Here is a 13,509-nt window from a genome sequence, read left to right as displayed (position 1 = left end):
AGGGAAAACAGCATCTCCCTGTAGGGGAGACGGGACATAGACCATTAAATACAAGTTTATCACTTGCTCAGAAAAAACAATCAGGTGTGTACTACAAGGATTGTAACTGACAAAATCAGTAGCTAGATGAAATTTTTTTCCAAAGATGAACCCAAAAATTTAAAAAACTTTTTAAAAGAGACAGTGTTTATTGGCCTATTTAAGAACTGTTGTAGAATCTACTATTATGGGACTGGACCTACTCAGCTAGCCTATTTAAGTTTCGATACTTGAACTAACTTGACAATGAGCATATAAATTCACAACAAGAGTTTTTTACTTGTTTATCCTTGTGTTAAAATAAATAATCTTATCTGTTTTTAATTTGATTATTAAAAAGCAAAATAGTGTCATGTAGTAAAAAAGAATTCACCTGCAAATGTACTCTCTGCTGATACCAGCCACTTATTAAAAACGCATTTCTATTAAAATTGTTCTTAAATTCTTAGATTTAGAGCATGTGATAGCTGGACCCAGCTGAGTTTTTATTTTACAGATTAAAAACGCAGGGATGAAAATACATTACAATAATTAATGAAGCCGTTCTAGTTTAGCCTGAAGAGATTTAAAGTTTCCAGTGATGGCTTGTACTGCTGCTGAGGAGCTCATAGACTGGAGCTCGACCAGATAACCACAAACAGCATCCAGGCAGAGGTTCGTGAATCTTCTCCTGTAAAGAAAAAGATTTCCATTCAGCCATCTACAGATTCAGAAACACTTCCTCCTATAGGACTTCCCTTCAACTTCTGCTAATCTTACTTAGTAAAGGCCCACAGAAGAGGAAGGATCATGTGATTAAGTAAATGGTAAATAAATGAAAACAGAGAAAGACATGCAGAGGGTAGGTGGATTACCACATACCGCCATTTTCCTCTCGAAGATTGTTACAATGAGAAGGCAGGCAGTAAGGAATGACTCCTTAAATTAATATTAAACATTTACATTCATTTGGTCTCCTCAAACAAATTTATCTTGAAATGGCCAATAATATCACAAAAGACATAATGGCACTTCCTAAGTTGCTCATTCAAAATGGAAGGAGTTTAGCAGTAATTCATTAATTTTATCCTTTCATTTACAGGGAGAAATCAGGACAAGGGCTGGAAAATGGAAAAACTCTCACCTTTTATTATGTGCTAACTGGTATCAAATAGTTTCTGCAAACATACACGAGTTTAAATCTCCCATACTTCTTTTAGTCTCTGTATTGTGCCCCACTATCTCCAAATCTGTTACCCAGATATTTATTCAATGCATTTAAAAACCTTTGGTATATAACACAGTATCTAATTCATAGTTACCTCTCACAATTTAAAACTTGGCTAGGATTTTCAACATATCTTGTCAATAGTACATGTATACAATCCAAAAGGTGTAGTGGCTTCTTCATTCTGTTCCAGAATGGATCCTATAAAGAAAAAACATCATCAATTTTAAGGTGAATTGTGTCAACTCATTTTTCCCTCACTTATGTTAGTTAAAATACTCATCAGAGTTCAGTGCACTGAAAACTGCACTGTGATGTCATTTAGGAAGAATATTTGATGTATCATTGCACTTTGCAGAGCATATTAATTTGCTGTTTAGGAACCTGAGATAACAGGAAAAAAAAGAATCCATTTCTTCCTATTGACTGTGACACGCTTCTTACCTGGAACCTATGCAGATTTAATCTGATAGTGTGAATAAGAGACTAAACCAAAAAAAAAGAAAGACTAAACCAGTAGTCAGAGAATCTTAATTCCAGTTCTGACTCCACCATTACTAGCCATGTGACTTGAATAGGTTATTTAACATCTCTGCTCTTGTCAGATATAGATGGGATATTATTAGTTGTTCATTTCCGTCAAAGGCTCAGTGTGAGTTTTAATGAGATAAATAAGCGCCTTGGAAAGCACTGTATGAATGTTCTGATGAAGCTACTATAATCATGACTAGTATTAAACACAAGCCAGTTCAACAGGTTTCGTTCTTTCATCTTAGAATAAAAATTACAAACCATAAATCCAATAAGGTTAAATATGGTAAGAAAGATCTTTAAAAAAAAAAAAACCTGAGGTATAACTGACATATAACATTGTATTAGTTTCAGGTGTACAATACAGTGATTTGCTGTTTGTGTTCAAAATGATGCAAAATGATCACCATAATAAGCCTAGTTATCCAATGTCATCATATAGTTAAATTTTCCTTTTCTTGTGGAGACAAAGATCTTTAAGCACTGATATTTTAGATGAGGTTATAAGGATTGAGAATAAATATTTTGCTTTTACAGTGAATGATATTTTGTTCCTTTATTTACTTTTCTTTTTTGGCTGCGCTGTGTTTTCATTGTGCACTCAGGCTCTCCAGCTATGGTGTGGGGGCTTATCTGTCCTGTCGCACGTGGGATCTCAGTTCCCCGGCCAGGGATCAAACATGCCCCGTGTTGGGAGGTGGATTCTTAATCTCTGGACCACCAGGAAAGGTTCTATTCCTTTAAAGTAAGTAATTCTTAACGTATTTAGCCTATTCCGCTAAAAGTAAAGCATATGTAATTATGCTTTATTGATACTGAAAAAATATTTGATTTTTATAATGGTATATAACAAAGCAACTCTCATTACTAGTATCAAAAGTCTGAAGCATGATAATTTTTGATACTCAACGAATGAAGCAAATTTCTGATGCAACTCTATTATATGATACTTATAAGCACACAACCAAAAAATCCACTCCTGTATCTAGAAAATTAAATTGATTTAACTCAATTATTTTATTTAATATTTTCCTTACCCGTGACTTGAACAAGTGATCATATACTTCCAGTAGTCTAGGTAATGGCACTCCAATTTCGTTCATTGTCTGTATCACAAAACCCACATCCCAGTTCAAAGTACAAACTTGCTGCTCTAAGAACTGCACGATAAAATCTGGGGAGAGAAAAAGATTAGTTGGGATTGTTAACTCTACTTTTGCCCCAGTGTTACAAAGATATAATTGACATATAGCACTGTGTAAGTTTAAGGTGTAAATGTAATGATCTAAAACATATTGCAAAATGTTTTCCACGATAAAATTAGTTAACATGTCCTTCACCTCATATAATCACTAATTTTTGTTGTTCTAGATTTGTTACTAAAAAGTAGGTCTTATTCATAACTGAGCAGCTTCCAGAGGGAAATTTTTTAAAAAACAATTTTCAAAACAAATAATTCTTTGAATATAAAATAAGGCATATACCAAAACAGGCAAACCTATAGAAAGGAGATTAGTGGTTGGTTAAGGCTGAGGGTGGATATTTCTTTTTGATGAAAATGGTCTAAATTTAACTGTGATGGTTGCCCAACTCTGCAAATATGCTAAAACCATTCACTTACACACTTCAAAGCTATTAGGGAAAAAACTATTAAGAGTGAATGTAGAAAACAGCAAAAGGTACAAGTGGAGAATTGAGACCATTGACAATCACACTTTTAGAGAGGGCCTGCTGATACTTTTTTTTTCTTTTAATTTATTCAATTATTTCAATTGAATAAATTATTTCAAATTATTTCCATTTATTCAATTATTATTTCTTGGCTGTGTAGAGTCTCAGTTGCGGCAAGCAGGAACTTTGACCTTTGTTGTGGCATGAGAGATTTGTAGTTGCGTCATAAGGAATCTTTAGTTGTGGCATGTGGGATCTAGCTCCCCAGTCAGAATCAAACCCAGGCCCCCTGCTCAGGGAGCATGGAATCTTAAACACCGGACCACCGGGGAAGTCTCATGATAAGAGTTCCTTAATATCTTGAAACACTGGATCTTAACAGCTTTTCAGAAAAAGAAGGGCTGCTGTTATCTTGATTTTAGAAATATTAAATATAATATTCATAAGATTCTTCTTTATTTTGGTGACTCTAACTGTGGTCCCACTCTCACTTTTTACTACCTGTTATATCATAAATAAGCTCTTAACAGAAGCCATCACATTCATATTTATGGTATCTAAAATCTGAGACTGACCAATGTGAATAGCCATGGGCAAGAAGAATCACTGAAGACTGAACCTGCATCTCCCCTACAAGTTACCACACAGAGATTCTGGAGAGGTAATAGAAATTCTAAAGTCTCTTAATTTGTTCTAGCTTGAAGTTTCCTGTTTGCCTTTGACAGAGTGATAGAAAAAGGAAGTTCTCTTCTACTCTAAATTTTATTGGGCTAAACAATTAACAATCTTAAGTCAAAGAAGAAATACCCTCAAAAGGTACTGTGCACAATATGGTCATTTTGCTATTAAAATTGTCAAGCTTCACATACTCATATGGTTGCTATTTTACCAATCAATGGAAACAGTGACAGATTTTATTTTGGGGGGCTCCGAAATCACTGCAGATGGTGCCTGCAGCCATGAAATTAAAAGATGATTGCTCCTTGGAAGAAAAGCTGTGACCAACCTAGACAGCATATTAAAAAGAAGAGACATTACTTTGCCAACAAAGGCCCGTCTAGTCAAAGCTATGGTTTTTCCAGTAGTCATGTATGGATGTGAGAGTTGGACTGTAAAGGAAGCTGAGCGCTGAAGAATTGATGCTTTTGGACTGTGGTGGTGGAGAAGACTCTTGAGAGTCCCTTGGACTGCAAGGAGATCCAACCAGTCCATCCTAAAGGAAATCAGTCCTGAGTATTCATTGGAAGGACTGATGCTGACGCTGAAACTCCAATACTTTGGCCACCAGATGTGAAGAAATGACTCATTTGAAAAGACCCTGATGCTGGGAAAGATTGAAGGCAGGATGAGAAGGGGACAACAGAGGATGAGATGGTTGGATGGCATCACTGACTCAATGGACATGAGTTTGAGCAAGCTCTGGGAGTCGGTGATGGACAGGGTAGTGTGGCATGCTGCAGTCCATGGGGTCACAAAGAGTCGGACACGACTGAGCAATTGAACTGAACTGAACCGAAATGGCATAGGCAGTTTTTAATATTGTACTTATAAGAAATAAGGGTATGATTATAGCAGTCTTATTTCTTACCATGCCCAGGAATAAATCCTAAATCAGAGAAGACCTGTAAACAAGTCTGTATCTTCATATTTTAAAAACAATATAAGGTTATAAGTATCTTCATGTTTCTCAACACTTTTTGAAAGCACAAAGTGCTTATTTAACATTCTACTGTATGAATGTGTTTATGTTGAGTCTATTGTTTTACGACCGAAGAAGACTTTACAAGTTGGCAAATGGCTCATAATAGAGTTTCCTACCTTACAAATTTGGTTAAGAAAGAGATTCACAGAAATTACATTTTTAACACAACTACTTGCTATTTTAAAGAAAAATATGTCCTCAATATATACAGGGAGCAGTTAAACCAATCACAGGTCATCAACACATGAAAACATCAGCTATTTTTCCCTTCTCTTCAAACGTGTATAGGGTTGCCAATAATATAACACTGTGGTCTGTTAGCACTATTTCAACATAGCTATATAAACCTGGAAGGTCAAGCAAAGAAAGTTTCACATCCAAAACTATTCATCAACATATCCTACGATTCTTTGGAAGTGTTTCTTTCTGGAGAGGTAGAATTAAACTGCAAAGCTGACAAATTGCAACAACAAAATGATTTTGCTCTAAAAACCATTATTTTTCCATGTCAATGAAGAACACCATCAAAACAAAGAGAAGACAAAAGTCCCATGACTGTAGCTGAAGTTATGGCTCACCGAGAGGAAAGAAGCGAGGCGTGCCGGCATATATCTTGCCCAGGAGCACAATCTTGAGACTAAGAGCATGCATCCTGTCTGGGGAGCTCAATGTCACACTTTCATTTAGTTCTGTAAGAAAGAGACAAGTCATTAGAAACCCAAAGTGTTTTTTTTTAATTTTTGGCCTTGTGGCATGGGATCTATTTCCCTGAAAGTGAAATTGTTAGTCACTCAGTCAAATCCTACTCTTTGTAGACTGCATGGACTGTAGCCCACCAGGCTCCTCTGTCCATGGGATTTCCTAGGCAAGAATACTGGAGTGGGTTGCCATTTCCTTCTCCCCAAAGTGTTTTTAATGTGAAAAGTTTAAACTATTTTATTGTGTCTCAAGGGACAAAATACGATAGAGCTTGTCTGTATTCACATTAATATAATGAGCAGATTCTGTTTTTCTTTTAGTGTCTGACATACTTTCATCTTAGAAGGGGACTGGTTATGGCATTCTGAGCTAAGTATCTCAGAATTCCTTACTAAGCAGTACAAACCATAAAAATCACAATCTTTTCTGAGGGTCCTCTCAAACATTCACTGGAATCCTTCTCTAGAGGATCACCTCAACCATATCCAGGTACCTGTCACTTACCCTCTGCTTAGATATATACAATTTTCACGAGCCCTTAATATATGATCACTAACAGTGTACATTCGCTCTTCTACCGAGTCATTAAATAATGTGTAGCTAACAGACCTAGCTGTGAACACTTACCTTTTTCTATGATATCTTGCCAAAGTGTCTGCACCAGTATAGGGTCTGAATAACCAGCACAGTGAATTATTGCAAGTTTACATTCTGCAAGTTTAAATGGGTCAGCAAACTCCCCATAAAGCTGTAGGATAAAATGCCAACATCCATCAAGAGGTTAGTATTCAGAAATTAACAATAAAGAACCCCCGAAAGTTAAAAGTAACCAAAGATGTTATCTGAAGTTCCTAAAATATGATATAAATATGTGATGGTGTGTAGGTTGTCATAATGCCAGATTAAGAATAGTTAACAGATTTAAACAGATTTCAATACGTGTGCCTTTTTTTTCCCCTTGGCTAAGAGCAAGATGCCTCAGTGACACTTCTTTTAGAACTACTATTGTCCAAATTAAGGTTTGAAAAGATCATGGATATACTGACAAATCTAAGGGTGCTTCTGGGTACTCAGAGAAATGTCCAGTAATAATTGAAAAAGAAACTGTTCCAGAGGGTACAGAGTGGGAAAGGCTTGGCAAGTTGGGCAAATATAAATGATTTTTTCAAGACAAGAAACAGCCCATAAATTAGATGCAGGAGTTTTAACAAGCCCCCATGTGAGGTTGATAGATTCTTGACAGAAAGTGGCCTGGAAAGAGAAACATGCTCTAAGGGTGAGGTAACATGGTGGTTTCAGCCCAGTGACATGCTTCCAAAGATGGCTCAGTTGCTTTCTTAAACACAAAGGAAAATGCAAAAGAAACAAGGAATTTGTAGATAATAGCTGATTATCATAGGGATTTCATTTGCCTTTTTATTACCTTAGTTATGTCCATTAGTTCAGAATCCAGCTGAGAAATTGCATCCTGTACAGAAGAATGATGGGAATATTGCCTTTGTAGTGTCTCTTGTATCTGAAGTTGGATCCTGGCAACCTGGTTTGGGTAGAAAAAAGCAAATCTTAAGTTCTTCATGATAAATCACCAGGTATTTGGAGAAATGACTCCTAGTATCTGACTTTAAATTTGTTTGCTAAATAACAAACTTTTAAGTTGGTTAAAATAAAATAACAGCATAGTAAGTAACTACAGTTAATGATATGTACTGCATATTTAGAAAGTTGCCTAGGGAGTAGATATTAATAAGTTCTCATCACAAGAAAAAAAATTTTTTGTAATCATGTATGGTGACAAATGCTAACCAGACTTATTGTGATCATTTTACAATATATAGAAAAATTTAATCATTATGTTGTTTACCTGAGCAATTGTTATATGTCAATTCTACCTCAATAAAAAAAATGTATAAAGGCTTTTATCAGAACAGACTAGCAACCCTTCATTACAGCAAAGAGGATTACACAGGGACTGGGCTGTGCCTGGGAGCCTTTGCTGCCCACCAACACCAGTTTCTCCCATGATTACAGCCAGACAAAATGGCCAGAACTCTACTTCACAGCCTCCTTTGCATGGAGTCTGGCCCTAAGACTAAGTTCTCTTCAAAGCAATGTGAACATAAGTATGCCACTTCAGGGCTGAGGTTTTTAAAGAGTGAATGTGCTTCTGACATGTTCTCTTCACACTTCTTCCCTCTGATCAAAAACAAAACAAAACACAAATTAAGTGGAAGAAAGCCACATGTCAATCAGGAACACCAACTCTGGATTTTCATGATTCAGGAATAAGCTTTTGTACATGGACCACTACATATACATTAGTGTGTCTCTTAGTAAAGGCTTTAGCCCACTCTACTTCATACATCTATTAATAATCTCTGGAATTAATGGTGAACGCAATATAATCTGCTTAGTGTTAGAAGAGTTAGAATAAAACTTTAGAAATGTCACAGAGAAAACTTTTAGATTATAGCAATGCCCTAGGACCCAAGTGCTGTACTGTTAAAAATCTTTTATTTATATATAAATATGAAAATAAAGAAAGAAGGCAGAAGAGATTAAAATTAATACTGATTGCTACAGACCTACTATTTATTACGGGAAGAAGATAAGTGGACTAACAAATGGCTAATAATCAGTGTGGATAGGCGTAAGTATTGTTAGCACTTACTTCCATTTTTTCTTCTAATTCATGAAGGAATTCACCATCTGCAGCTATTGATGAAATGGCAGTGGAACTTTTGGCACTAAGGATGGCACGAGCAATGTATTCTAGTCGCTGCTGAAGTGAAATTTCTGTGCTGGAGGTGGAAAATCCCTACTGTTATTTATGTGAATTCTTAAGGAGCCTATATATATATAGTTATGATATATATATATATATCAGTTATGATGTATTATTTTATACCAAATTAACATAAAAGGCCATTTGAAACTTGAAAAAGTAGAGGATTTCTAACAAAAGAGATTCACAATTTAAGTGAACACATAAAGAAATACTTATATCCAAAAAATTATCTTGTAAAACTTCAGTATATTAAAAGTTGGAACCTTCTAAAGTTAAAGAAAACTTTTTGTTATTCCTCATATTCTTCATTTCTCTACCTTAATGTGGCCAAACCCAAATTGATACCCAAAATGCAGAACAGAATTGAGAAGAAATTATATGCTCAGTTTTAAGGAAGCAAAAATTCTGAAAAAGTACAAAGACCGCAAAAATGTATTGTTGATTACTTGTAAAACGTGCAACAGAACAGTTAAACGTCGTGATAAAAGGAGAAGCTTCCTATCAGCATTGAAGAGCAATCCTAGCATTCTCACAAGCAAACTCAGCCTGAAGAACCCAGAAAGAAAGACCACTAAGTTCTGCAAACCTAAATCATGGTATATCTCGTCCAAAGGCAAGAAGAGCCCAACCCTGATCTTTAGAACACCTGCATCTGGACAGTCAACACCCATCTGGTCCTCAAAGAACGTGAGCGAAACAAAGACACACCTCTCAGCTAGAAGTGTTGCTTAGTCAGTGACTCTGGAAAGAATCCAAAGGTGAACTTTAGAAATTTCTCCTGTGTAAAGGATGAACTAGGAAAATAAAAAATGTTTAATGTAATTTCTGAAACTTAGAAAAACTGCTTTTACAAAAACCTGTATTTATTCTTAAAATACAAGGAGACTGGGGTCCAAGAACAAACTCTTCCTGGCATTCTTCAGTGTTTAATGGGGAAAAATACCTTGTTAGAATGAAAAACTGAAATCTGCCTCCCTCACAGGGTGATTATGAGGGTCAAAAATATATAAAAGGTCCTTGTGAGTAGTAAAGATATATATGGACAAAGAAAACAAAAGACTCTGTACCTTTGGGAGCCTTGTTTCATAAAGGCTTTATTTCCCCCTCTCATCTCTTAAAAAAAAAAAAAAAACACATGAAACAAACATTTTGCAAGTGGACAACATTTCCAAGTTACTTAAATATTCTACAGCTGCCAACTTATTTGGTACAGCTTACATATATAAAAAAGAATGCAGTGCGAAAGAGTAACATAATAGTTGGAAAAAGATTTTACTGTGGGAAGAGATGGATGCTAAGAGCTAAAGACTAGATGCACAGGGTCCTCATATGCCCGGGAAATTAGGTTGCATGCGTGTGTGAAGTAGAAATGGACAATGGGCACTGTTCTTAAAAGAGGATTTCCGAATATTTTATAACAAGAACGTAGTAATTGTGATAACAAGGAAAAAAGTCCAAAAATTCAAATGAAAAGACAATTAAGGGCCACTCTAATAGTGCAAGCAATGAGCAGCATGCCCGAAATGACTTACAAAGATTTGTACAGTAATGATACTTGGATGTACTAAGAGGAATGACAAGAGTAATCCAGAAATGAGATTCTGAAGGCCTGGATAAGGTCACAGTCCATATGTGCCTCTGAGGGCAGAAAATAATAGGCACTCAAATACTGGATAAAGAAATGAATTACAGAACCTTAAAATAGAGCTATAGTGAATTAAATATTTAATAATGCTGTCATTTCATCTTAATTTTGTTTTTTGTGTTTTTTTTGGTCAATTCTTAATTATACAAAAACTATGACTTGACTAAGGCCTTTACTCCAAAATACATTTTAGGTCCTTACTAGCTCAAATTCCTTTTCTTTCCTTTTATTAAACCAAAGACAAATTGAAGTCACTACGATATATGTCATTTTTTATATGTGAGGGGAATTTATGAAAATCAAGTGATTATTATGACCAAAGAGGGCAAGAAGATAAAAAATGCTTTGGGCCCACACACGCAGTAATTACAACTGCATGAGTGCACACACAGACGCACACTCTCCCACTTGCTATCAGCCACATCTGGATGCCTGACGTAACCATTCTGATTAACATGGTTTAATCACAGCTTTGCCTCAAACACCTCCTCTTATGACCTTATGTTTTAAAAATAGCACCATATTCTGTTGGCAACATTTCAAAGGAAGAGGGTCAAATTAATAATCTTTCCAAAATTCTATTAAGTTGTCTTTATATAACAATCTAATTGGATATATCAATGCCTTCTGTAACAGAACTCTTAACACTTTGTAATATATATGCTGTGAGACCTTGTCAGGAGCTTAAACCAAGGGAAGAGTTGGGGAAACTGGTCTGGAATTTATTAAACATTTAAAATTATAAAGCCTTTGAGAAGCATTTTTTGTCCTTTCAATTAATAATAGTAATGATTTGCTGTCAGTAGGAAAAGAATCTAAAGACATAGTTTAAAGAGAAAGGGTTTAGAAAATAGTTTGAATAGAGTCTGTTTAGTAGGAGTTACTTGGTACCTTTACACATCATTAAAAATGAAACAAACAAAAAGAAAAAACTATAAACTTTAGGTAAATCCAGGGCTTCCCATGTGCTTCAAATGGTAAAGAATCTGTCTGCAATGTTGGAGACCTGGGTTCAATCTCTGGGTCAGGAAGGTCCCCTGGAGAAGGGCATGGCAACCCACTCCAGTATTCTTGCCTGGAGAATCGCCATGGACAGAGGAGCCTGGCGGGCTATAGTCCACGGAGTCACAAACAAGCAGACATGACTGAGCGACCAACACTTTCACTTTAGGTAAATCCAAGTAAACTCATAAAAATTCTATATACGTGTAACCTGAATAAAGTTTTCGTAAAATCTTAAATTTAAAATTTAAAAATTAAAATCAGGATGCAGTAACTAGATATGGTCATCACCATGAGAATGGGAGGCCATACCTATGCATGTCAGCCAGTTTGGACAGGACACGAGCTGCACTGCTGAAACTTCTGTTCTTCTCGTAATACCTCCAGAGCAGATCCATATAACGAACTTTGTTTTGATCAACTTTGGCCATTCGTACTAGATGTGGCTCCAGAAATGGAGAAGCAATCTGGAAATTGTACAGTTGTTCAGAAACATTTTCTGACCTCTCACTTGCTCTTTACATAATAAATATATCATCATTTTATAGGTGTGCCTTGTTTTATGAATACATAAGCAATATCATAATCCAGTAACAGATAAGAAAGGGGCAATTTTTCTCATTATAAATTATCAAAGAATTGCTATGCCAGTTGTATTATGTAATAATTTATTACAATCCAATTGGAAATCTTTTAATAAACTTTGAGAACACAGTTACTGATGTCTAGCCTCTGAGCTCAAAGACATCCCTGCCACAATCTGTTGCCATTTTACAGAGTGAGGAATACTGACATTTAGGGTAGTGAAAGGACATTTGTGAAGCAGCTTAATGGCAGAGTTAAGACAAAGTTCAGGTCTGCGAATTCATAATCCATTGATTCTCATGCCACAATATAAACAATCCCAATCAGCTTCTAAATAACAAGAAAATGAGAGCAACAGGATACCTTGCTCACTAGAAAAAAGTATTACATTACTTGGCTTTTCACTCATACCTAACGGTTGGTATTTCCTAATAACCATACATACTAACCCACTGAGTTAATGCTACTTAAAAATATAAATTCACACTATTGGTATAAAAAATATTTACCTGTAGCAGTTTATCTGCAAGGTCTGCTTGTATTAGCCAGTTATAAAGGGCAATACTAAAGAGCTCATCTTTGGATCGCTGAGACAATTTTAGCATTTGTTCAAACTAAAAAAACAAAACAGTAAAAATTAGCACAGTTAAACACTCGACCTGACCTTCAGCCTTTTAAACCTCTAGCAAGAAATCAAGAATCTTTAAATGGTAAGTTCTGAGAGCTGTCACCTTTCCCTAGATGATTATACCACCGCCACCACCGTGCAGAACTTCTAAATGCAGAGCATTTTCAGAATGAAAATACACTGTGTCCCTTACATGATGTCCTGCTTCTTCATTACTCAGCATGTTGGGATCAGATGACAACACCGGAGGCCCGGGCTTCTTGGGGACGCTGGGAGACTGAGGCGCGGCCTTACTTTGATTTACCAGTTCCTGAAGTGTATCCGTAATACACTTGTAACTGTTTAATCTGAAAAAGCATGGAAGAGGAATGGTTACATGATTTAGTTAGCAACTGGTTAACAATCGAAATATAAACTGAAGGTAATTTTGAATACACACACAATTTGGCATTAAAAATAATACAAATCATACACTTATCCTATAGGTTTGAGAAGCATTTGTTTAGAAGGGTGAACTCATAAAAACGAAACACATGTCTTAGATTGGTTATTTATTTCCTTTATGAATATCCGTTGTTTTTTAGCAGTCTCTAAACATTTAAAAATCATCCTTTAAAACACTGAAACAAAACAAAACAATTAATCTTCATTTAGAACCAGACACTGAGGGCTGGATGGGTGAGGCAGCACTTTTGTTTCCAAATATTTTATCGCATTTAAAACTGACATTAACGTGTATACACTGCTATATTCAAAACAGATAACCAACAAGGACGTACTGTATAGTACATGGAACTCTACTCAGTGTTGTGTGCCAGCCTGGATGGAAGTGGGGTTTGGGGCGGGGAAGGATACGTGTATATGTATAGCTCAGTCCCTTCCCTGTTCACCTGAAACTACCACACTATTGTTAATCAGCTATACCCCAATGCAAAATAAAGTTTAAAGTTTGAAAAAAAAAACAACAACCCAGAAACAAAAAACTGACAGTAATACAATTTCAGAAAAACCACAG

The 13,509-nt window shown here is 35.8% G+C and overlaps 1 protein-coding gene across 2 annotated transcripts in view; it reads right to left on the bottom strand.

The window, feature by feature from the left end:
• Window positions 1–13,509, bottom strand: part of NUP155 (nucleoporin 155) — a 56,398-nt gene that overhangs the window by 5,065 nt on the left and 37,824 nt on the right. Inside the window, exons 26-35 of one of the 2 annotated variants that reach the window (XM_052659035.1) lie at window positions 12,688–12,841; window positions 12,376–12,480; window positions 11,594–11,748; window positions 8,518–8,647; window positions 7,273–7,386; window positions 6,477–6,597; window positions 5,729–5,839; window positions 2,815–2,951; window positions 1,341–1,447; window positions 566–709 (exon numbers count right to left, since the gene is read on the bottom strand). In XM_052659035.1, coding sequence (XP_052514995.1) covers window positions 571–709; window positions 1,341–1,447; window positions 2,815–2,951; window positions 5,729–5,839; window positions 6,477–6,597; window positions 7,273–7,386; window positions 8,518–8,647; window positions 11,594–11,748; window positions 12,376–12,480; window positions 12,688–12,841 — 1,273 coding nt within the window. In that variant the 3' untranslated portion in view covers window positions 566–570. Of the gene's footprint in view, window positions 1–428; window positions 710–1,340; window positions 1,448–2,814; window positions 2,952–5,728; window positions 5,840–6,476; window positions 6,598–7,272; window positions 7,387–8,517; window positions 8,648–11,593; window positions 11,749–12,375; window positions 12,481–12,687; window positions 12,842–13,509 lie in introns of those variants that run through there. The other variant, XM_052659034.1, reaches the window with a different exon arrangement.

The sequence above is a fragment of the Budorcas taxicolor genome, chromosome 20 (assembly GCF_023091745.1).
Source record: "Budorcas taxicolor isolate Tak-1 chromosome 20, Takin1.1, whole genome shotgun sequence".
NCBI classification, from domain to species: Eukaryota; Metazoa; Chordata; class Mammalia; order Artiodactyla; family Bovidae; genus Budorcas; species Budorcas taxicolor.
Note: the sequence above shows the minus strand (reverse complement) of the source record. Positions and strands in the feature narration are given on the sequence as shown.